Source organism: Melanerpes formicivorus, unplaced genomic scaffold, assembly GCF_026170545.1.
Source record: "Melanerpes formicivorus ecotype bairdi unplaced genomic scaffold, bMelFor1.0.p_v2 SCAF_5, whole genome shotgun sequence".
Taxonomy (NCBI): domain Eukaryota; kingdom Metazoa; phylum Chordata; class Aves; order Piciformes; family Picidae; genus Melanerpes; species Melanerpes formicivorus.
In genome coordinates, this window is record NW_027142357.1 from 20,842,629 (window position 1) to 20,868,956 (window position 26,328).

The following is a 26,328-nucleotide window of genomic DNA, read 5'->3' on the forward strand; positions in this document are numbered from 1 at the left end:
ATTAAATGTCAGGAGTTTGGGTAAGCTGCTTCTGTTTGCATCAAGTGTTGCAGCAGATGAAGCACTTAAAAACTTCTCTGTCATTTGTAAAGAGCCTAAGAAACTTCTTCATTATAAGACTGAAACTGAATTTATAAAATGTGCTTAGAAAGGTGGTTTATGGAAATTGCCCATACTGGCAATCCCCAATGCATATGTGAAAGCTTGATAAATCTGACTTTACAAAAAAAATTATGCTGCAGAAGCACTGAATAAAATTAAAACATGTACAGTTTCAGATGGGATAAAAGTTATATAAAATTATTCAAGTTTACTGTATCTGTGTGTTGTATCCACTTTAAAAAAGCAGTTGGAAATAAACTGCACAGTGCAATGTAAACATACCAAAATGAAAAACGCATTGTTTGACTTTCTCTGTGGAACTGACCTCTCCTCCAGTCCAAGGTAATTGGGCTGCATCTCTCTCTGAGCCAACACCAGAGGCATCTGTCAGCTGACAGCTGAGTAACTGCCTCAGTGTTCTGCATTCTCCTCCTGACAGAGGTTATATGGGAATCACTTTGCTGGGAATGGATACAGAAGAATATACAGAGGAAATGTTCTACTTTGAAACAAGCAGCATTTGCTTACGGCTTTTCCTTACACGGCTGCTCCCTTTCCTTTCTTATACCAACTAGAAACACTTACAATTTTAATTTGATGCTAACTCAAATGGATTATAACGTTAGAAATCCAATAAATAAAGGAAAGCTGCGGTTTTGAGCACCACACTTCTTCAAACTGTCAGATGCAGAAAACCTGACACAAACGGATACAGCGGAACAAAGGCTTAATCAACTAGGGCAAAATTTATATTGTCTTCAGTATTTGCAGGATGAGAAATCCAGTCTACAAATACCAGCCTGCAGAAAGGTCAGAATAATACATAGTTTCTGTTGCTCATGATTAGAAAGTAGAATTCTACCATTTATTCAGGTTATACTCTAAGATATAATCACAATTTCCTATTTGCTCTTCATTGTGTCACAAATTTTACAGCCAGTCAGTTTTCTGTCATTACACAGACAGGATTTTACTGACAGTACAAAACATTAGACATCTCCCATTCTCTCTTTTACCACTGTGCCCCCAGCACTTCTTTGTCATTTGTTCCCAAAACCACAAATAAACCTTTTTTAAAACATCAGTTATTTCCTTGACTTTGCCTGTGATGGAGCCAGCTCAATTTACATCAGCACATCTGAAGATGGTGACCTACAGTATAGGGGAAAAAGGAAACTGCCAAGAGCAAGAACATCTGAAGCTAGCATTACTGCCAAAACCTCTGTATCATAACATACGCCCTGAGGCACTGATGTTTCAGACAGTATTTGTGTGTTTACTGAAGGCATCACCTAAGTCCTGCTGCAATATATGTATGTACAAACTGTGCTCCTGCACAAACCTTAAGTAAACCCCACAATCCCATCATCCAGTCTGCCTTAGACTAGTCACAAAAACTGGCATTTTTTTCCCCCACTTCACAACAGTTTCTGTGGTGGAGATGTGACTTAAGAGGTCCCTGTGTACAGTTGCTCATTCCTTGTGCTGGAGTTGTTGCTCCAGTACGACACTAGAAACAATCATGAAGTGATTTAGCTTAAAACAAAACAACAGTAAAACACTGTGTTAAAATTAATCCAGTGTATTTCAGCACTTCAGTTTATCATGCAGTTCCACTCCTGCAGGTGATTCTACTGCAAAAACCTGCTTTACCAAATTATTCTTTGCCAACACGTTTTTGTCTGTCAGAACAGACACAAAAGTCTTATTCTACACAGAGAAATAAATTTAAATGAAAAAAAGCCACCAAACTAAATCCTTTTATTTCAGGTTTGTTGTTCCTGAAACTCTGGCTGTTTGGACTAGCCCATTAAATTCACATCTGGGTTTAGTAATTATTGCCTTCAGCTGCTCTTTCTCTGCCCCCTGCCAGAAGCTATTATTCCCCCACTTACACCACAATAATTGTTTATTTGATCACCACTGAAACCAGATCTGCCCCTAGCAGAACAATTTGCTGAAGCACAGCCTGTGGGACCAATTGTATATTAAATTTGACAACATGAACTGCACAGGAGAAAGAAAGAATCTACTCTACCATTCACAGTTCATCAGACTTAGCTTCCCCCCCCCTTCCTCAAAACAGTTCCCATTATTTAGGCCCATTTGGATAGTGTATCTTCTTGCTCAAAATTTCTTTATTTCTACTTTAATTTGGTGTGACTGCATGAGCTCATTCCTGCCTTTCCTCTCAGCTGCCACTTTCAACTACAGAGCTATTGTAGAAGATGACACTGGGCAAACCCAGGGACTTTGTGGAGTGAAGCAATTCTGTGACAATCTTTACAAATTAAACTGATCATTTCTCCCAGACACATGAAATCTAAGGCATGATTTATGAATAATGACAACTGTAGTCTTGAAAACCAAGCTAAAATCTAAGTTCTAAACCTAGGTAGTGTTAATTGTAGATATGTAAAATTTAAAGTAACAACAATTAAGTAAAAGTGAAGAGATAATAGAATGCATGTGTATCCAACAGATTATATTCTTTTTTAGATTTGAAAATTACTTTTAAAAAATAAATAAAGATGGAATTTACTTCACTGGAAAACTCTGGCAACTGAAATAATTAGTAAAAATTAACTATAAAAATACAGCAAGTTGGTTTCTAGTTATTACATTATAGTATAGTCATTCCTGTGACTTTACGGATCCTAAATTGTTTGGTATCACAGTAATATAGTCAGATCATTTAGATCTCTTCCTCTCATTGACATTTTGTTGGTGGTTTTTTTCCCCCTACAACTCTTTACAGAGTCTCATGTACCAGTGAGGCTGGTGAACCAAGATTATTGGCTAGCTTCAAAATGGAGTGCTATCCACATCTTAAATTTGCAGTGGTTATTTCTCCACCACCTTCTTAATCTTCTTCAGTTTACAGCAATGTATCACTTTCCAATTGCTCTGATCACTCTTTCCTGTACCTGAAAAGAATTTGCTCCTCTGGATTTCTCCAAAGGCTGGATGACTAAGAAGTGTGCAATTAGATTACACAAAACAATCATAAATGCCATCCTCAAGTCGATCTACAACAAATTTCTGAAATAGAATTATAGATATCCATCTTACACTCTAATTTATACATTAAAAATGTCCCCAAGTTGTTTCCTCTGCAGCTTTCTGAGGCCAGCAGACTAGGATAAGAAAAAAATGTTCTGAAGAGCAAGCAAAAACTTCCAGCTCACATTTGTGCATCTTGACAGTAAACTACTTCATGGCAAAATAAATGATCTGTCAGTTACAGCTTCCTAAACCATTTATGATTAGTGCCAAACCAACATAAGCAAGTCTTCCAAGAAATCTTGAAAACCAACGCAGAAAACAAGAGAACTGCTCAGATGCATTCAACACACAACATCCCCTCCAAAGCAAGCCATTATGGACTACAGTACCAATCATTTTGAAGGGATTCAAAATACTGCCAAATGAAATCTAACCTGCAGCAATCTAACTTTGACATGACCAGTGTATAATGAATTCCATCAAGTCAGCACAGCTGAAAAACATGTTGCATGTACAGAAAAAGAAGCCCCTCTACATTAATAGCTGCTTCCAGAACCAGCAAGCTCTTCAAATAGCAAAATGAGAAGTGCAGGACCAGTCTCACAGCCATTCTTGACAACAGAATGGGACAACAGTCTATCAACACGATCTTAATTTGTCTGGTATAACTCAGTCAACCATACACCAAATTTATTAATCTTGTTCCACAGCTCAATCTAGGTCAGGGCAGAACCACATGAAAGCATACTCCCAAAGCTTTTTGAATGCATCTTGAATAGCATAGGCTTTTAGGTTATTAAATTCTTGATACTTTGTTCTGCTAATTAACATATTAGTTTGTAAACTAATATGTTAATCTAGACTAATTACTACAATAACCTAGTGTTCATTGCACAAAAAGACCTGAGCCCAAGGAGACAAACAGTAAAATCTTGAACAAGCACCATTTTAATAATCATTCCTAATCTGCAGATTTGGATTGTGGCATCAGTATCGCAGATGAATTTTTGCAATGCCATGATGCTTTGCACATCTCATCATGCTCCTAGAAACATACTGACAAATATACAGTTGGATAGGCAATAAAGAGACAAGTCTTTTCAACATTACTTCAAGATACAAAATGGAGACCTTAGCTAGGAAGATGATGTTAAAGGTGCCAACAGAAAAGAAAAAATTACTTTTATAATCTTATGAGGAAAAATAATCATCTGGGTTTAGGCAAGAAACCTTTCTTCTCACCATGAAGATAGAAACTAAAAACTGAAGGAATTTAAATCAAGCAGGGAGATGAGCCCTTGGGGAACAGAAACACATGGCTCCATTTACTATATTGTTAATCCTTGTACAGCTATTCATGCAAAGTTAATGTTTTAAAAGTAAAATAAAGGAAATAATTTGCTTAAAAAAAATAGCATGATAAGATTTTTTAGCTTCAAATATAATTATTTCTCATATTTCAGACCAACTTATGTTATTTCTGTTACAGCTATTAGTCATTGTCCAAGTTTCAATAAACTATTTATGAACCTAGTCTAGCATGTGTACCAAGAATGACAGTGCAGCTATCCATTTAATACTATTAAATCTGTATGTGCTTAAGCTTGCAAGCAGCGTATTTAAACTTCAACTCGAAACTGGTACATGTCATTCTAAGTAAGAGAAATGTGAACATCTGTTTTTACAAATATATAAACACAACTATTATATGTTAAGTTCATCAGCCTACCTCACAGAGAATTTAAATTAAGACAGAAAGTTACCCAGAGTCCCTTTGTAAGGATGTTTCTTTCCCAAAGTAAAACTGATATTTGGTAAATAAAAATACTTGCTCTGAATTCTTATCCTGCATTGGTTGGGTTAGTTTTCTCCAAGGATTGTATGCGGAGTCTATGCTGTAGAGGCGCATGTGCATGGCCAACACATGGAACAGCTGATCTGAAAGATGAAGAAGATAGATTGCTGATTATTATGAACAATAATATGAGGTATTTTACATTAAGTTGCTGTCATTTCTTTGACAAGATCCTGAAAAGGTTGTCATCTCATTCCAAGTAAGTCCAGTACCTTAAAAGGCATCCTTATTTCATTTTAAGATTATTTTTCAAAGAGGTTTTGAAGAGAAATGAGATGTCAACAAACAACAGTGACCATACATGTGCACACACACACAAAAATTTCTTTCCTGAAATTTTGAAGTAGATAAAGGCTGCTTAGACTGTTTTGATCACATCTCAGTTGTTTCGGGGTGCATAGAACACCAGCTACACATACTTAACTATAGGCCTTTAAAAAAAGCCCTGTTTCATCTGCTGCTTTGTTGCTAAGGTTCCATACTCACTTCACTTTCCTCTCCACTTTATGCCTTAAGCTATGATTTCCTAAACATATTTTTAAAAACAGAGACTAATACACAGAGCTTTTACTCCCCTCTCTCACAGTTAAGATCCATGCATATATGTGAATTTAACCTAAAGTTGCCAGAAGTTCTGGCCTATTGCAGGGTCACTTCCAGTCTTCATCTTGAAAAGTCTTTTTTACTCCTCTTGCCACCTTAAAGTTATTTCATAGGTAACTTCTGGAATAGAAAAACTCCCAAACTTCTGACCATGCTACAATAACTCTGAAGTAGTAACACACCTCCTAATGGCATTGATTTGTCTATGCAGCTTGCAGGCAAAGTTTGCTGGTATTCACCAATTCTTCCAACCTTAGTGATACTGAATACTGAAAACCTTCTGTACATCCATAGTGTCATTTGCACTTCCAGAATCTTCTGAACAATGCACACACAATATATACTGCAATATCACATATTAAAATGCAGTTTTCATTTCTCTATGGATTGTATGACCAGCACAAATGAATGTAATAATTAATCCTTTCCCTCCTTAAAAAAGGCAAGAAGGTAGGCAGCATCTATATTGTGAGCATTTTCAGAGGTATGTACAGCAAGAATTTTCTGTGTTTCTAATACAGTTGCAATCTGGGGAAAAAAAGCATCTTTTTTATATTCACAGGTTCAGATTAAAATAATATTTTAAAACACTATTTCCAATGACTTTACCCACTTGTTTCCTCCTGTCACACTCTTATCTTGCTATTTGCTGCCATATGAGCATCTCTTGTTCAGCTTTCTGGGATATTCCTTTCATTGTAAGTTTTTCCCCATAGCATCTTGCCACCTTCTTCCCCACACTGACTCCTCTTTTATTCTTTCAGTTGATCCCTTCAACTTTTCATCTCTCTCCCTTCTCTCTACAACCATTCTGCTCAACCTGCACACACACTTAAAGGTCCTTTTTTTATGTAGAACAAGCAGCTATTAATTTATTTTCCATAAATAGACAATTACTCAGAGGTATGCAATGGCCAAAAAAGTCGCATGATAAAGTCAGCTGACTGTCAGAGCCTGAAGGCTGTAATTAGCTCCTGGGGTTTGTAAAATAATTGTAGATGGCATTAGAATTGATTGCTGTCACCTGCTTTCTGAATAAAAACAGTCAATGAGGGCAAAATAAGCAATCTTTTCTCCTGACAAGAAAACCTATCAAAACACTGCTTTGCTGACAAACTTCAAAATCCTGAAAATACACTGGTATTTCATCCAAACAGTAATAGAAAAAAGAGTATAGTTTTAATTGAAATTAAACCCATGAAGGTATCTGTTCCTTCTTGCCTCTCTGCTACTAAAAGGGATGTCTCCTTTTCTGAATTGTGCCTTGCCTCACTCAGAAATGGGCAACTAGGTCAATAAAAATGTTTAGCATAATTAATTAACCCTTTGTACCTTTAACAGCTATTTTCCTGAGCTTCTACTGATAGAAAAAGAACGCAGCTATCAAATTCTAGCACTGGAGAATTTATTTGTAATTTCCAAGTGTGTAACATTTATGGAATCAAGATATATTCTAACACTGACTGAACCTGAGAAAAAAACCAGTTTAGCAGTCTTAAAAGCTTTGTTCGTTATTAAGGCACCTATTACTCCTCTGCAAGAAAACATCTTCAGCATGTAAATGTAAAGCTAAGAAGCAGGCAATCAAATATGGTTACAATGACCTTTTCTGGACTATTTTTTATCAACTGACTTTAAAAGCTGCTTGTTCCTAGGCCCAGGGTACCCAAGGAAAAACATTGCCCCCTTAAGGAAACACTGCAACAGAAATGGCCTGAGGGCTGCCACCTTCCAAGGTAGGTTAACTGAGTTTCAATTTGTACATTGCTTCTGTACTTTTGGTATTTCTAACAAAACCTAAGGACTATCCAGACTAAGATACAAACATTTATTTCTTCCTACACTACAGTGACTCCAACTGCTTTACCTCAAATTTGCTGTGATTCTGGGGTATTGGATAAAGTCAAGGAAAACCAAATGAGTACCATAGGGTTTTGGGTTTTGAGACATGAACATAAGACTGCAGAACACCCTCCCAAATTTCTTAAAATACACCCTTTTTATCAAACAAGTAGTGGCAAAACAGCTATATGGCAATGGTTCAAACACAACCCTGCCTAGCCTTCTGAAGAAAGGAAAGGAAGGTCATAACCCCAACAGATATCCCAAGACCCTCCACCACTCAAAGTCTATGGCCAGTTCTCTCCAGGACAGCCCACCTTCATAAGTGGGAAAGACAGGATCTATGTGTAGCTTGGTGTCCAAAACAACATCGTAACAAGATTTAGTAGAAGAATATTAATTTTAGAAAGCACAGCAGCAACAAAATTAGAGAATGATCGTTGCAAACACACAACAAAGTGAAAATTGCAGGTTCATTGTTAACAAATCATGACAAGTAAACAGTGAAAAGAATTTGAATATGGTCCTTCTCTCATAATAACTTCACTGTATTTGAGACAGGGGGCTTCCAACTACAATGAAAAAATATCCACAAAATAATTTATTGCTGCAAGTCACCAAAGGCTTGTCAGGATTCCAAGATTTTGACATTTAACTGGGCAAGATTATTATTGGCTTTAAAACTTGTCTATGACTCGATTATTACCTATATTGAAGCAGCACTGTCTTAATTCTCCCAACTTATTTATATGGTTTTTGTTTTCACAGAACAGATGTAAAGCTTGTACCATACATTAAATAGAATCATCTAGATTAACAGATAGACATTAGCTTTAACTTTGAATCATGTTTGCCATCCTAGTTCCATTTCTAAAATTATGAAAATAAATCACTTGTTCCACACACTGCTGCTCTTGGTACTTTCCCCACCCCTACCCCCCCCAGCTCCTCCTATACCAGCTCTACTTCTCAGGGTTCTCCAGATGAGAGAGAAGAGCAATAAAATCAAAAGGAATTGGTATTTTCAAAAGAGCAGCTCAAAGGATAAGACTGTTTTGCACTGAGGCTGAAGCTATTAGATAAAGTATTCTAATGCTGCTCTTCTCATAACAAAGAGCTAGTGGGGATTTTGTCTACCTAACCACCCTGTATGCACCAGCACCTGAATTTACAGATTGTTAAAAAAGCTTTTAAAAAAATATTCTGCTGTGATCAAGTGCATAAAGCAGGGGTCTATAAAGGTGATTTCACAGCTCTTTTTGGGTGTAGTGTGGTATGCACAGTACAAAAGGAGACTAAATTCAGAGAGATTAACAGATAGGGAATTGAGATGAATGGAATTGACAAGAACTTACAAAAATGCTGTGCTGAACTGATAAAAATGAATGATTCCAGAGGTTACAGGTACAAATTTTGGTCTCACTAGTAATCTTGATTTGGTCTTTGCCAAAGAGATCTTAAATTTCTACAGGAGTTATGCTGCCTGTTTTTCTTGTTTCTTTCTTCTGGTCTCTTGAACAGAAAAACAAACTCTCAGATTACCGAAGCTAAAATCAGAGGATTTTTTTGTGTTATTGATTCTACTTCCACAATGAGTAGACAGGTGCTGTAATAATGATAGCAAAGAAAATTTAGGAACTAGCGCTGGCTCTGTTTTACTTGTAAAGGCTAGATGTGTGTTTGTTCCCCAGTTGCTCTCACATTTATGTTTTAGAAGGATGTAAACATCACATACTACTGTCATGAAAATGTCTACTTAGCTATTTTGATCCAGTCTTTATTTTTTTTTATTCTACAAATTAGTAATCATGTTTACAATGTCAAAAGATCAGAAAACACAGCCAAAGTGGAATTGAAAGCATCCTTGTCTCAACTGCTGTATAAGGATCTTAGACTAGAGACCTCACGCCTTTCTTCTCCCAAAGCTTCCTGGGACTATCACGAATAACATGGATTATAACCAACTGATATAACCAGATGGGACTTGATTGTTAATAAGATTGAGGAATTTGTTTCTCTTTGTAGAGATTTATGTAGTCCACTTAGAAGCAGCTGCTGCAAAGACCTGCTGACAGCATCTTCCCATTCATTCAGTAGACTGGAATCAGTGAAGGAAAAAACATAATGGGGAGGTCAGGAAAAGCTTATTAAAGCGTTAAGACATGAGCAGTCTTTGCAAAATCTTAAGACTTAATTGCCGATGAAGCAACTAATTCTCCTCAACTTTAGCAACAGAATTCTAGTGGTGTCTGTCTTTGTCTCTCCCATGCCATGTATGAATGGCATACCGAGGCTTTTACGAAATTGTACTATCTGTTGTTCTTTTTATCTCCAGTGGTTGCAGAGAGCGCGTAGGAATCATTGCAACCATATTCACAGGTCAATAGATTACAGAAAGGAGACAGTTGCCACTGAACATTTCATAAAAGAATCAGGGTTTTGTCCCTACTTAATGGTTCCAAGTATCACTGTCCATACTGATAAAATGGAGGCAGCCATTATTATCAATGTGCTTGTAAAATGTTATAGAGAAGGAGCATGAAGAGCGTAAAATGCATCACATCAAAATTAATTCTGTGCTCACAAACCCATTAAATGCACTGATTAAACTGATGCTAACATCATAGTCAAGACATATGACAACACTGAGCCATCTACAAACACAAACCACAGGCTTCAAATGAACAGTAAGAGGGAAAAAAAGGCAACTAACACATGAGAAACCACAGTGGAGCAATATGGTTTCTCAACGGTTAGAAACCACACCAGAAGTTACGAAGGTGTTAGACATTTTATTTAAGGCAAATTTACACAACAAGTCTTAAATACTTTTTTTTATGTCCACTTGCAAATTCATGTCCTTTCCAATTAATGCAGTTAATGATGAAATGCCAGACTGTGCTATCTGTGGGAAGCACAGGGACAAGCATCTTGTGACAGAATATTTAATCCTTCCAGGGGGAAAAAAAAAGAAAAGAAAAAAAAAAAAAAAAAAAAGGAAATCTTAATCCTATCCTTATCATGAGGGGAAAAAAGAAAATAAAGTAGCCAGATTATACATTCATATGTAGATAACTTATAAATTTTGTGGAATAGTTTATTGACTACTGCAAGATTATCAGTGACAATGAGAGAGGAACACACGTACAGACAAGTTAAAAAAAAGATACAGAAGTTGTACAGATAGATCCTTATTATTCAGCCTTAGTAATTGTGTTCTGGAGCTGTTCCACAGATACAAAAAGAACAAAAACAAAAAGCAAAACACCAAGTCTCTTAACTTTATAAACCAGAGAAGAACTGTACAAATGCTATGCTATAATTATGACCTAAATCCAAGGAAATTTTCAAGGCCATAGTCTCTAAAACTGTGACATGGCCCTTACAATAGGTCCTGACATTTAAGTAATACGGTAAATAGGACTTCATTTGTGCTTTTTGGCTGCATACTACTGCACTCATGCAAACATACATACAAAAGTTTCAACCTTATACTGGCAATTTTACAGCCAAATTTTCTTCAGCACTCTTCTCACAGATACTTGATCAGTGACACTAACAGCTTCATTAATCATTCTAAATTTTACCTCCCTAAAGCATCTGCTCTCATGGTGAAATCTACTAAAACAGCACTTCACTTGTTTGTCCCACTATCTTCCACAATGCTTGCTGCTCTAACAGGTCACCTGGGACAACATACTCTGTTTTCTGCACTGATTACCAAAATGCTTAATCACAAGGCAGACACCTCAGCATCTCCCACATAAGAAACAAACCCAGATTATATTTTAGATACTTCTGCTGGACCTGACATAAAAGACGTGTAAAAAAGCAAAAGCAGTTTCAGTACTGCGCAAGCAAGGCTTCTACAAAACAGTATTCAAGTCTCAAAGAGGGTGTGGATTTTTAAAGTACTTCTTTCCTCACTGGAATTATTACTGGAAAAGTAAGAACAGAACAGAACAGGTTAGAAGAGACCTTCAAGATCATCGTGTCCAACCCATCAACCAATCCAACCCACCTAAACAACTAAACCATAGCACCAAGAACCCCATCAAGTCTCCTCTAGTCATATTTTGCCTAATGTGCAATACTAATCATAATAGTACTCAGTGGAAGTATTGTGCAGGTCTGCTCTAGGAGAACCCCATACCTTCCATTAAAAATAAGTCCATTTTAATGCAGGAATAAATATAACTAGTTTGATACATACTAATTTTACCAATGTCAGAACACAAACAGCATGACAAGGAACAGATGACATTTACGTCTCCATGCTGTTTAAAAAAACATTCATATACACAGCCCCTTTCACCTGAAAGCTTTAAGGGCCTTCCAATTATTCTGCAGCACAAGATAGATCTAATGAACACTAAACTAACATGACTGACTTAGATCCAAATAAGAAAATTCACCATTCTGCCCAAAAGTGTTGAAAAAGGTAAGTGCATTGTGTTTAAACGCTGTCCCTGTGCCTCACTGGAAATATTCACATTTAATCCTTAAAATAATACAACTGGCTAAAGAAAAAGCACTACTTCCATGTGCAACGCTCTGAGACAAAATTACAGGACAGTTTCAGAATGGAACTGAAAAATAATATAGTACACAAAATGCAATATATTGTAAGTAGTAACAAACAATCAAGAAACGTTATCATGCTGGGGTTTTTTTTGTTTGTTTGGTATTGTGGTTTTGTTTGTTTGCTTTAATTACAACATCATCAAGACAATTTTCATTTATAGGAAATACTCCACCCATTTGAGATTAAGACATTGTGTACTAGTCCGTGAAAATAGCCGGGGGCGGAAATCTCACTAAATATGTGTAGTATAAAATTCTGCAGACAAGGATTTCAAACAAAGTTTTTGTTACTCAACTATTTTACCCTTTATAGTCGACAAGCAATGGACAGTTTACAAGTGGATTTGCTGCTACCAAAAAGCGATGCATTTAGTAAATATTTTTAGTTTTGTAAACTAACACATATTTTTAGAAGCAACCAGTTGATGTAATCTTCCTTAAAGCTTTAGTTAGGAAGACAGGTTCTGTGCTTCTCAAGATGCTTCTGAAGCATCTTCAACTTTCCCTAAGTTCAGTTTGTTCCAGTAATCTGTTCTGATGAACAGACAACATCGACTCATTTTCTGAGACATACAGAATTAATGGCAAAATGGTGTAAGTGCTGCAAAAAAATTAGGTAAGTATGACATGAATTTAAACAGGACTCAAGTTTGTCTTGTCTCAAAGGAATCCAGCATAGGACAATTCTCCAGTGGAGAGAGATTCTCCATGTATCACTTCCAATTATGTAATTCATTAAAGTAGAATTTCTCCAATGATTACAATACTCTCCCTGCATTTCAAGACTAGAGGAATATATATTAAAAATCCTCACTGATCTTTTCACTGGCTGACAACAGAAGTATGCCCTCTTTTGAAGTTAGGTCTTAACTATGTTAAGAGCCCTTCCTCATGCAAGATGAGGCTGAAGGGGTGCTGCAGTAAGTACAACTAAAAAGAAAACTAAAATAGTTTACAAACCACTTTGTGTCAGGTTCCAGCTTTGTTGGATTTTTTTAAAACAGAGAAACAAATAGGGCTTCAACGTGGTTCCCCCTTTGGTGCCACCTCATGTAATGCCAACAGAAACAATGCTCAGCACTCTGGTGGTTTGACCATTCTCTGTGAAGTCATAATCTTTCAATGCTTACTGACATTAGTTGGTGATAAAGCACCATAAGAAAAAAGCAAAACTCTCCCTAGGCAGGGACTGGCTTGAGAGCAGCCCTGAAGAAAAGGAACTTGTGGGTGCTGGTGGATGAGAAGGTCAACATGAGCCACCAGTGCGCACTTGCAGCCCAGAAAGCCAATCACATCCTGGGCTGCATCAAGAGAAGCATAGCCAGCAGGTCGAGGGAGGTGATTCTCCCCCTCTACTCTGCTCTGGTGAGACCCCACCTGCAGTACTGTGTCCAGTTCTGGAGCCTCTATTACAGGAAGGATCTGGACAGGCTGGAATGAGTCCAGAGAAGGGCCACAAGGATTATTATAGGCTGGAGCACCTCTCCTATGAGGACAGAATGAGGGAGTTGGGGCTATTCAGTCTGGAGAAGAGAAGGCTTTGAGGAGACCTTATAGTGGCCTTCCAGTATCTTAAGGGGGCCTACAAGAAAGCTGGTGAGGGACTTTTTAGGGTGTCAGGTAATGATAGGACTAGGGGAAATGGAACAAAACTAGAAATGGGTAGATTCAGATTGGATGTTAGCAAAAAGTTCTTCACTATGTGGGTGGTGAGACTGGAACAGGTTGCCCAGGGACGTGGTAGAAGCCCCTTACCTGGAGGTTTTTAAGGCCAGGCTGGATGTGACTCTGAGCAACCTGATCTAGTGTAAGGGGTCCTTGCCCATGGCAGGGGGGTTGGAATTGGATGATCCTTGAGATCCTTTCCAACCCTAACAATTCTACGATCTTTCTATGTTTTATGTGTGTGTATACTTTTATACACACACACACACATATAATAATTATAATTTTTTCACATTCAATATTTCAACAGTTTTTCAATTTCAAAGCAGAAATGTCTGCCCTAAGTTTCTCATCATGGTCTTCCAAATAACCTGCCTATGAAATAGGTAATGCATCCAGTGAGTTGCTAAAATTCACAACAGAAGTGTCAGAAGTATCCATCTTACTGAGTATACAATTAAACATATATTTTAATCCACATAGAAATTACCTGTACAGCCTTGGTTTTATGAAGTGCTATAAATCTGCAACAGGGATCTAGCACTGTAAACACACGCATTTCTCAGGTACTTTGCTCTGCTGGGAATGTCAGGTGACGATGGTGAGGGAACAGAACGAGAAGTAGAGTTTAAAGCTACTTTTCATAAATCACACGTATGAAATCAGTTAAACTACACCCCAGCAGTAACGGAAGACTCGAATCCAGAGAGGATGTGGAAAGCATAGTACACAAAGGGATTTCTATGACAGCTCATCATCACAAATAATGAGGAAAGCATGACACACAAATCGTCCACCAAAAGGCAGAGGTGGGCCCAAGCTCAGACATTTTTATTACTGAATCTGTTGCAACTTCTGCAAGAGCCCGATTTAAACAACTATTAGTGGTAGCAGCATTCTGGGAGGCTTTCCAGATTTTCCTGACAAAGAAAATGTCCTTTCCTAACAGTTTATATTCCACTAAAAGACTGAATATTTTATGTTAAGTAAAATAGCAGTTCTGTCAAAGAGAAGTGCTTTATTTGCCAAATACTAAAGATTTCAGAACAACGAAGGCCTGATTTTCCGCCAAGAAAAATATGCAAAACTCTTCTGCCAGAGAATTGCTAGGGACATTAAAGACATCGTAGCTACAGATTTCCAAGTACAAGACCCAGTCATGAGCTACATTAGTACTCAGAGAAACAAACTTCTTTACTATTGACAGCCATGGTGGAACAAAGCATTCCCACTTCACCCTTATAGTACTTCCAGTTTTGCTTATATAAATGTGAAATTATTTTTAGAATATTACCTGGATACTATGGCAACCAATTTGTAAGTAGAGTATACTCACAACACCTGAGCCTCTCTGAATAATTTGTGCAAATTAGATTCCAATTTCATTTCTCAAACTGGAATAAAAGACATAAAACTTACTTAAACATGATCTTTTCCCAGCTGTGCTTGCACCCCCTGAACATAAATTGCCTCCTCGATGAACCAGCTCAAGTTCCAAGTTTGTTCTGCAATAGAAACATAAGAGTTGAATTGAACTTGGTGCCATGGTCTAGTCATGGGGTCTGTGTTGATAGGTTGGACTCGATGATCCTCGAGGTCCTTTCCAACCTAAGTGATACTGTGAACAGCATTATTCAAGCTTCCAGGGACACCAACAAGTCACCACAAACACCCAGCACCCACCAACTTAGAGAACTAATATTTAGTATGAGAGATACTGTCGAAATGTGATTCAGAAGAAACTTTATAAAGATATTGCCAGATGTGATTTCATATGACACTTGCTAATCAAACCACTTAAAAGGGAGCTGCTACAGTTGTGATTGAAGAATAAAACAATATTCATTCTGAGGCTTTTTTCTGTGTGCATACACAATCCCTTGATAAAAAGGGAATTTATGTGCAAATTTGACAGACAATATACAGAATAGCTAAATTTCAATCAATCAGATATGTCTAAAAAGAGTTATCTTCATTGGCAGGTCTTATGTTTTGCTTTAAACAGACAGTAAAATGGATATGCCATCAAGTAACTCAGTATGAAATTAGTCTAAAACTATAATGGAAGCACTGACCTTTATAGATAAGTTAGTTAACAAAAGCCTTGTAGGTTAATTCTGAATGAAACACTGATATTCACTGCAGCCCATTAGTATGAAACAGGAGTTGTGTCACTAAATCACTACACATCACATGGATGCTTTCTTTCTTGGTATTATTGTAATCTGATACTTAGGCACCAGTTGTTTAGGCTAAATTCAATAGCTTTGTTTAGTTTTGGAACTGGGTACTTCAATACTACATTATCTTGTACCCCCAGGACTTGGAGCAAACAATTTAAATTATATTCTCTCAGAGTTTGTTTTAGTAAGTCAACATATATTTATTAAAAGTATGTAATTCTATTATTCTGAAATGTTATTTTGCTAATGTAATCCACACTGCAAAGTTCAATCTAAACATATTTTGTCCCTTAACTGAAAATAAAACAATTCTAGGCCCAACATAATGTGACTGAATACATATTAAAGTCCATTTTAGTACATAATACATCTAAGCTAAAAACATATACCCTCCCCCCCCCCTATTTAAGAAAAAAATTACAGGATTACTATTTTATTCAAAATATATTATTTTTTAAGAATTTCAGCTCCATCAGCTTGATAGAATGAGACATTTTTGATATGCAGTATTTGTTAAGATACTTTCATATGTTTTTAAAATAGTAATGTTTCAGAATATTACTGTCCCTAAGTTTGCAGCTTATGCCACCCATTTCTGAAGGAATGCTTTAATCCTCTCTACTCAGAAAAGGCAATTTAACATTGATAATGTGTCTGCTCAGAGCTCCATCTGGTTGCTGCTGATAAGGGCATCTATGTGACAGGGGAATTTTCCACTCTTCAGGCGATTTGCAGTGCTCACTGAACTTCTAAAAATCTACCAGCAAGGAAGCAGGGACAGGGATTTCATATTAGTGGATGAAATAGCAACTGTAGATCAGCATATGCTAGTTAATCATGGGAATATAAAGGAAACCAGGAGGGTTTTTTCCTACAAACCTTCTGATAACTAATTTGTAGAACAAAATTAATGGCAGCATTCCATGAAAGCCACAATAAGAGAGATTTAAATAAGAAACACTACCTGAATGTCTAAGAACAATTTTCCAAATCTCAGATTTTAAATTGCCCTTTCACTAAGGACTATGTACATTTTTACCAAACAAACCTCAGGGACAATTCTGGAAAAGCTCATTTTGATGCAGATGATGTGTTATACAGTACTTTTTGCTATAAGGAGCATCAGGAGATATTTCTGGTAACATATACTCCATTACAGTTATCACACCATCTCTCACCTCCCATACTTCTTCATTACCCCCAATTCCTCAAAGACGGCAGCTTACGTGAATAATAACCTTTTCCTCTAAGACAACGCTTTCAAAGCACACCCCAACTCTGGCATAAAAGTGAGCAGTAGAGAACGCCTCTTCTTCATAAAACGTTCTAAACCAGACAGAGCCCTACATCATCATTTTCTAAGGAGACCAGTGTTTAATTCAAGATCCCTTCTGGCTGGAGGATCTGAGTACTACCAGCCCACAACTTAGGAAAAGCAGGGCTCTCAATGCCTATTCTCTTATCAGTGAAGAAAAAACTTGGGGCATCTGATAGAAGATTAGAACATGGAGTGATCTCTGAAAGTATCCTTTGCTATCTCAGCCCCCTGAACATGAAAGAAAGATGAAGAAAGAAAATCTATATGAGTGACTGTTTTCTCTATCTAGAAATCTTTGTGTCACTCATTGGAGCAACAAATTTTGTAGTACACTTGCTTAATCTTCCTCACTCAGAAAAAAAACTGAGAAGATGGATTTTGCTCAGCTCTAAAGACTTGTGATTACCAAAACAGTCCTACTTCATCCCCTAGGTGTGGAGTAGGGAGGGTGACAATGTTTCTCAGAATTCTTATCAGGACAGAGTAGGGGGGAGGAAAAACACAATGCCCTTTTCAGAAAGAGAACATATTTAGATAAGCCTCCTCTACCTATTGGAATGGAAGAAACAACACCATTTTTGTACTTTAAATGGCATGCCAAGTTACAGTTACAAATAAGCATACTTTTATATGGGAAGCATTAATTTTGAGTCCTTTGAATTTTTGTAAGGATGTTAAATTACACTGACATCACTGTTAAAAAGCTCAATGTTATTCATCCTTGTATAGCATATACAACTTAAAATAGTAAGAATGATCTTTAAACTTGCCATGTGTTATATTTAATTGCTCTTCTTAATCAAGGCACATTTAAGATACTCTTAAAGAGCAAAGATAAATATATAAAAATACAATAACCTAGGTTGGAGATCAGATGATCCAACATTTTGTCAAAAGCTGAGACAGATTTGATTTTCCAGAGTCCTGCTGAGCCAGTCTTGAGTCTATGCACTGCTAATATGCTAAAGACACACTGCAACTGATGTATATGACAATGCAGTAAAAAATGCTCTAGGATGCTATCACTTGTATGCTTGCACTGTTTCTGCAGACAGCACCCTCCTTGCAGGCCTCAGCATCTTAATGGAAGGAAGGACTGCTTAATTTTCTTGGAGATGGCATTTTTGGTACTGACAGCTGTAACACTGGAATCTAACATCACAGAGAAAAAGCTTGCGGTTTTCACACATATTTAGGAGTCTTATCATAAAGAGAGATTCTTGGTTGCTGATATGAAAAGACTCCTTCTCTGATCCTCCTGTAAGTAAATAAAAAAAAAAATCTGACAGAGAAAGCCAAAACACCCTGTGATTTGAAAACCAGCAATATGGCAATGGCATAGAAAGAAACTCATTCTCCTCAACAGTAGAGGAGATTTTACAGTTTGAGAAGACGACAGAAATTCAACATAAACGCTGATATATGGAAAGCAAAACCTTGAATAAAGAAGAAAATTAAATAAGCATAAGGAGAAACGTTCTCAGAGTTTTGTGCCACAGTGCATATACGAAAAACGAACTGAGGGGCGCCGCTTTCTATCTTGCATAAGCCTGCTTGTGAAAACCAAAAAATTGAACCTAGATGTACTAAGTACTCAAAATGTACTTTATGGAGAGGATGGAATATCTTTAATTTATTATTTTTAAAGAAGAAAACTCTCTGGTAATACTATTACTGAGGAACACACAATAAAACCTGAAGAGACAAGCATACCCACCTGGCTACTGAATACATGAAGAGAAAATCGTTGTCAGGTGAACCAGGACTCTTACTGTAATCTGTATACTTCTTCTGTGTAGTACTTTTTATATCTTTCATTACAGATTCCATTTCTTTACTGAGATTGGTTTCAGACTATGAACAAAGACACAAAAGATGATCAGTTAATTTTTCCTGAAGAAATGGCAATAGCCGATTGCAAAGCGTAGCACTTCCACATTCATAAAAACACACTCGCATGTTATGACAATACATACATTAAAAGCCAGCATTCTATCTGAAAGTTATTCTGATTTATTCTGAATATGAAACATTACTGTTTCAGCCATCTCATGAGTTCAACAATCTCACTGCTTGCGTTGTTTTGAAGCACAAAAAAAATAACTCAAAATATCTCCATCAAGACTGCAAGACTAGCAAAATTTCATAGAATTAATTCCATCATTCAGGAAGACCTCAAGAAGCTTTGAAATACATGAGCATTTACAAATTGCTCTCTGTACAACAAATGATCCATACCTTAAAATGTTCTTAATAAGCATTCTTTAAACAGCTTCTAGTTACAAGGATATTGGTATTTTCACATTATAAAGAAATAATACATAAATGTTACATTATATAAATAATTATATTTAAATTACTGTGGAGAGAAGAGACTAAACTCCATCAAAAACATATTAATCACATCAAATATTTTGTTTTTAGTAGGCAATACAATAAGCACTTCAAATACTTAAGAGTGTCTTGCCATCAAAAAAAAAAAAAAAGAAAAAGAAAAAAGTATGTTGTCTTTCCTATCAAAAGAAAACTAATTTTGCCAGGTTGTCAAGTTTGTAAGAGGTCACAAACGCAATATAATGTAAAAACTGAAAGGTAGAGGCAAATTAACAAGGATCTTTCTGCCTTACACTGATGCTTACTGGGAAAGTTCCCAGCTGTTCTTGAAGATCTTCCACCTCTTGTACAAGATCTTGCATACACTTGTTACTATGACTTTGCCAAAGGCTTCTCTCCACATTGTTTCCAGGATAACAAGGAAGAACACTGTTAGCAAACTGCCTACAGAGGGGACAGGTAAATTCTCCTTTGTCCACTGAAAATCCCTGGAGGACCTGGTCATTCTAAAAGAAAATAAAGAAGATGTAGCACAAATTTACAAAAGATCATGATTTGGTTTTTTTTTAGTTTGATTTTTAAGGTGTATAGCTAAAGAACTAAGCTGAAAACCAAAAACTGTAAAGAAAGAATAATTAGAATAGCTCCTCAGTTTAGGGACAAAGGTCTTAACTACTAGAGACTGCCCTACAATCTTCCAGTTCAACTATTCTCCTAACTTTTAAGTACTCCTCAGTAGCAACAATACCCCCCTTAGAAATACTTGAGTGGGGTACTTTTAACATTTCACATATGTTGTCCCTTTCTAGCAATTCCCATAAAGTTTGAGACTCCCTCAACAGCTTCCCACTCCTGGGAGACATGCTGTATTAATAGCAACTGCAATTTTAACTCCAAACAAGCAACCCACAACAATGAGGCTTTTACATATCTTTCTGAATGTTGATCTCTGAGTGTATTACTCAAAAACGTATGTTTTATTCAGATGAACTCAAGTCCATATGTATTATTTCTGTACTAAGAATGCTAGAAAATGGTAAAAATTATTGTGCACTCAACTAGGTTGTGGCAGTACATGCTGGGATGAAAAGTTAACTTAAATAATCTAAAAATCTTCAAGAATACAATGAGATGGAATGACAGTTTGTTTTAAGTGGGAGCCTGCCAGAAAAGGGACTTCAGCGTCTATGTGATGCAAAAAATTATTCTTCCAAAATTCTGTAATGTGAGACTCTACCATGAAAGCTCAGATTTTACTTAATTACCCTGATTAACACAACTAACCCTGAAAGCATCTTTACAATCATATGAAAAAGAACAATTCACCATGGGATCCAACAAAGGTGGTAGAGCTTCCAGTTTCTCTTGAAGTAAGCTTCACAGCATGACCAATAACAACACTAAAAATAAGATTTTTCTTAAAATGGAAATGAATCAACGTATGGGGAAAAAATAAAAAACACCACATAATGTAATCTTGAATAAACAAGCAAGTTCATATCCAGCAAGATGTCATCACTTAGTCTATTTTATTACATTTAGTAATACAGAAAGAAATGATTGCTTAAAATCTCATGACTTCTAGCATTGCTGAGCTTGTGATCAGTGCCAGGCCCAAAGAGTTGTGGTGAATGGAGTCAAATTCAGTTTGCAGCCAGATACAAGTGGTGTTCCCCAGAGTTCAGTACTGGGGCCAGTGATCTGGATGACCAGGTCAAGTGCACCCTGAGCAAGTTTGCAGGCAACACCAAGTTGGGTGGGTGTGCTGACCTGCTGGAAGGCAGAATGACTGCAGAAAGATCTGGACAGGCTGAGTATAGATGGGCTGAAGCCAACAGTAGGAGATTCAACAGGGTCAAGTGTTGAGTACTGCACTTGGGCCACAACCACCCTATGCAACACTATAGGCTTGGGAAAGACTAGCTGGAAAGCTGCCTGGCGGCAAAGGACTTGGGGGTGTTGATCAACGGCTGGCTGAATATGAGCCAGGGGGTGCTCAGGAAGCCAAGTCCAATGGCACATTGGCCTGTATCACAGAGTAGTGTGGCCAGCAGGTCCAGGGATGTGTTTGCCCCCCCTCTACTCGGCACTGATGAGGCCATACCTCATGTACTGTGTTCAGTTTTGGGCCTCTCACTACAAGAAGGATATTGAGGTGCTGAAGCATGTCCAAAGAGGAACAACCAAGCTGGTGAAGGGGCTTGAACACAAGTCTTAATGAGGAATGGCTGAGGGAACTGGAGTTCTTTAGTCTTCAGAAGAGAGGCTGAGAGACCTCACTGCCCTCAACAACTACCTCAAAGGATGCTGGAGCGAGGTGGGGGTCAGTCTCTTCTCACATGCAGCATTTGACAGGACAAGAGAAAATGGCCTCAAGTTCTGCCAGGGGAGGTTCAGGTTGCATATTAGGAAAAAGATTTTCACAGCAAGTGAAGTGGTGGAGTCACCATCCCTGGAGGGACGTGGTGCTTGGTGACATGGTTTAGTGGTAGCGGTTTAGCAGTAGTCATGGGATTGCAAGCTCAAAGCAACCAATTTGACTTGACAATCTCAAAGGTTTCTTCCAACCTCAACAGTTCTGTGATTCTGTAATAAGTACTACAGTGCCATGCAACTGGGCTGCAAGAGGTTGAGCGGGATGGAGGGGTCCAGCAACATCAATGGAGCACCACTGGTTTTACTCAGACCATGTGAAAACAAATGGATGTCTTCTCTAGTAAACAATTTCTGAGGCTTGACTAACTGTATTCAACTCACAAGAGTTGAAGTATTTTAACCCATTTCACTGAACTTCATGTAATATATATAACATATACCATACATAACAAGATAAAAAAAGCTAGTTTTTGGTAACTTGAATTTTGATATTAAGAATTAACCAAACCCACAAGTTCATATTTGCAAAATTACCCTCTAATTTTTCCTTCAGGTTTGATGTAATTCCTAACACACATTAAACATAAAAATACAAATCTGTGTACAAGTCATGAAAAATTTCTAAGTATTGCTTTTCCTCAAAATGCATACCAGAAGAAAAAAAAAATCCAAAATCCAGTAATTTAACAGGCTAATTTAGTCCAGTGTTTTACTGATACGTCCAAATAAATGAAAACAAAGTCCTACTTTAATGTCAAGATGTACAAGATACTTAGAAGCTACAGTTCTTGAAACAAAAAAAAAAAAGCAAACACCTTGTCCATCCATGCAAACTCAACTTTTCTTTCTCTGAATTGAACAGCATCCAACCAACTGACGTCACTAAACCAGTACGGATCCAAATAAAAAGAGATCACCTTGAGTTTTACTTACCCGTAAAGACTCCATGTAAGATTTGTGACAATCTATATGTAAAGTATGACCACAAGTTTGTACATAAACACCTCCTTCCCAACCTATTGACACGGCTTGCAAGCAGGAACTCTAAAACAAAGCAAAGACAGTAAGAAAAGATATATGAAGTTATAAAGGTATTCACCTCAACTTGTTTTAAGATTTTTTAAAAAAAAATCTAAGTTTTTATTTGCACACTATCTATTAAAAGACATATGCTGTGGAAATAAAGAAACATTTTGAAGTATTTATTTATGGTGAGTTACATGGCCACCACTATTCTACACTTTCCAAATCAGAGGCATACACAACTTCTGCAATTCTTGTCACTTAAGATAATGACTTCTCTAAAGACCATCTCGTATTACAGCATGAAGAGAGCTCTAACACTACCATCTGTTCCAACAGTACAAGTTATCCCATGTACAAGGGTAATATACTGCTTCAATACTTTTCATTCAGTTCAGTATGTAAACAGAGTAACAAGATCACAGTTATATAACACCAATCTTATTAAAATTCAGCATAAACACTTAGAGGGTTTAATGTATTGTCAAACAGTACAATATACCACACATCACAAAGTGAAATAATTCTTGTTTAGTGAAATAATTTTTATACTAGGACTGCTTTGAAAATATTTGCCTTATTCAAAGATTGCACTTACAGTCCACAGGTGAAAATAAAGTTACTTCACTGGTAGTTCTCACAAATAATGAGATGAGAAAACAGTCACCACTAGCAACCTTACAGTAAGGACTTCCAGAAAAGTGTTGTACAGAATTATCTAGCTCTAGTCAGTCTAATCATAAAGCCTCCCCTTCTCAAAAAAAATTAAGATAAATAAAATCATACAGAGATTGAAATGTACATTCTGGTGATACATTCAAAGAATAGAAAATATTTATGGGCATCACAATCAGAAAATTTTTTCATGTAGACTCACCCTAAAATGGTCTTGTGTATGATGCAAGACACAGGTACTATGAGTAACAAACTCTGGTAATTTCATTATTTAAGGACAAACTAACACCTCTTTTTTATTCCCTGCATATAGACAGGAAATAATTACAAATTCTATCTACAAGACATGCTCCTACTTACCTTGCCTCAATCTGATATTCAAAATGTGCTATGACCCTTTCAAGAGACACAGAACAAGAAAAGCTTTCTTTTTTGTCCTGCTAGTTCCTGCATGATTTAGTAGACTGCATTATTAGTAAGGTCATGTAATATACCTGGATAAGCCCCACAAGGCAAATGTTTCATTCAAGAAAAGCATTACTTATCACAAGTACTGAAGCAGGACAATTCGTAGCAGTTCTAAAAGGGGAAAAAAATCTACAACAACAAACCACCCCAGAGGCTTTGTAGAAAGGCTTTACTGTGTTACTCCTGAGTTTAGAAACAAAGGCAATCCCAAAGAAAGTCACAGGGTTGAGATGGAGCACACCACTATGAGGTTACTGGTTACAGAGTACTATGTGGTTCTGAAAGCAGTCCTACCCATCTAGCATGTCCTCAGCCATACTTCTCCATGTTAAAAATAAATCAAGTGATTTTTTTCTTTAATGATCAGGTACTCTGTGCCCTGACAGACAGCAGGCATCAAATTTCAGCTAAGAAAGCACAAAAGGAATCTCCATGGAAAGAACTGGTCTGTTTTGCCCAATCTGTATATAGTATATAGCTTTTCAGTACTTTTTTCCCCTGCTAATAGAATAAGCTAGATTATGTTCTGTAAGAAAATTTTTAAATCCAGGTGAAATTGTTCACTGCCTCCTGAAACCTGCTGTTTGAGGAAGGACACTTACGGGGAAGAACACAGTTGATAAACAAAAGAGCTTCTTACTACTTAGCTCAGCTGAACAGACATTGCAGACATAAACAGAAGTTTCCATTTTTATGCCACAAGAAATTTAAGGACTAATTCTTTCATGTAGAGACATTGTTTAAGCACAGAAGTAAAAACATCTTCATAGGTTAACCTAGATAAGGGTACAGTGATGTAGATCTCATGAGAACTGGCTGAACAACAGAGCTCTGAGGGTTGTAATTAATAGGGCAGGGTCTAGTTGGACACCTGTGGCTAGTGATGTTCCCCAGAGGTCAGTACTGGGGAATAGGAGGACTAAGTTGTAATTTCATTTACGTTTTTACACAAATTTCCCTGAGTGGTAGTATTGTTCTTACGAAATACTTACATCTTTAAAGTATCGCTGTAAAGTTGCAAGCCTCACATCATGCAGTGCTGCACAGGTATCCCAAGGGTATATTTGCTCCTCTTCACTAGTTGGTAGTTTCTTTGGCTCAGTGCTATTGCGGCACTGTCCCAACACTGTATGAGAAAAACCAAAAGCAGCAGCAATTAAGAATGCAATGGGTAACAGCATGGTAAACAATTAAGAAAAAAAGCTAACAAACTAGTAGGAAAGAAAACTTTTTACTCCTTTCCCAAACACTTAAAATTTTCTTAGTAGCCTTAGACACATATGCCTCATTGGAGGACTATTCACAGAAAAGGAGACTTCTTTCCGGGCTCCATGACACATAAGAGTATTTGTGCTTGTCCAACAAGTCATGTTCATACCTGAGGATGCTTGTAATAGTACAACTAGCCCTGTAGGTCTGTCTTCAGTAGAAGGACCACTTTGTCCACAAATGACACAATCATATATTGCCTCAGAAACATGCTGTTCTGATGTAGCTACCTCCATGGCAATATCAGCATCTGGTGATTCTTTAAACAAAACAAAACCAAAACCAAAAAAAGAGTAAGAAAACTAGTATTAAACAGTGGGAAAGAAATCTAATCGCTTCTGCATCAATGCAGTGACAAAGTATCTCCAAAATAATTTATCTAGTTTATCTACACCTAAAACATTGACAGTTCCTTGAAACTAACCTTGCTGCTTCAGACAGAGAGCGAGCTATGTAATGAAATACAAGTTTTCCCATATACAAGATTATTCCCAGTGGAATCAGACATTCAAGTTTTTTAAACATCTATAAAACAGAAATCCAACTTCTATTTAATTAGACACTATATTGAAAACTTTGAACAAAGATGAAGAGCAACGAATACAAATCTCTACTAAAAATCAGCTTTGCTCATAATTGAATCTGAAAATAATTAGAAGGAAAACATTGATCCGGAGACCCTGGAAGTAATTTTAAGACACTTAGACAAGGTGAATGAAACATAAAACCACAAATGACATATTTTTAAAAGTATAAGACTTGGACAATCTTTAAAATTTGGAGTGCATTAAGAAAGTAAGCTGTTGCTGTAGAGCAGATGTTAATTTAACACGTGTTTTATACAACTCATATCAGTGACCTAGTTTCCAAATGATCCACATTATTATTATTTCTTAGGGGCAAAGACAGAAATATTCAAGGCTAAGGATCAGTTTCAAAGTAATTGCATATGATCGAGCTTTGTTCAGATGACAGTGGTGCTGGTTTCAGGGCAGAGGGCAAAGCAAAACAGAAGCAACTTTATG

The 26,328-nt window shown here is 36.9% G+C and overlaps 1 protein-coding gene across 6 annotated transcripts in view; it reads right to left on the reverse strand.

Moving 5' to 3' along the window:
• The window catches only part of UBR3 (ubiquitin protein ligase E3 component n-recognin 3), a 103,106-nt gene that overhangs the window by 23,883 nt on the left and 52,895 nt on the right, over positions 1–26,328 (reverse strand). For 3 of the 6 annotated variants that reach the window (XM_068138633.1, XM_068138635.1, XM_068138638.1), the window contains 7 exons: positions 25,413–25,562; positions 25,027–25,160; positions 22,802–22,912; positions 19,786–19,998; positions 18,876–19,012; positions 15,077–15,162; positions 4,872–5,046 (listed from right to left, as the gene is read on the reverse strand). In XM_068138633.1, the coding sequence (XP_067994734.1) occupies positions 4,872–5,046; positions 15,077–15,162; positions 18,876–19,012; positions 19,786–19,998; positions 22,802–22,912; positions 25,027–25,160; positions 25,413–25,562 (1,006 nt within the window). The remainder of the gene's footprint in view (positions 1–4,871; positions 5,047–15,076; positions 15,163–18,875; positions 19,013–19,785; positions 19,999–22,801; positions 22,913–25,026; positions 25,161–25,412; positions 25,563–26,328) is intronic. The other 3 variants (XM_068138634.1, XM_068138636.1, XM_068138637.1) reach the window with 2 other exon arrangements.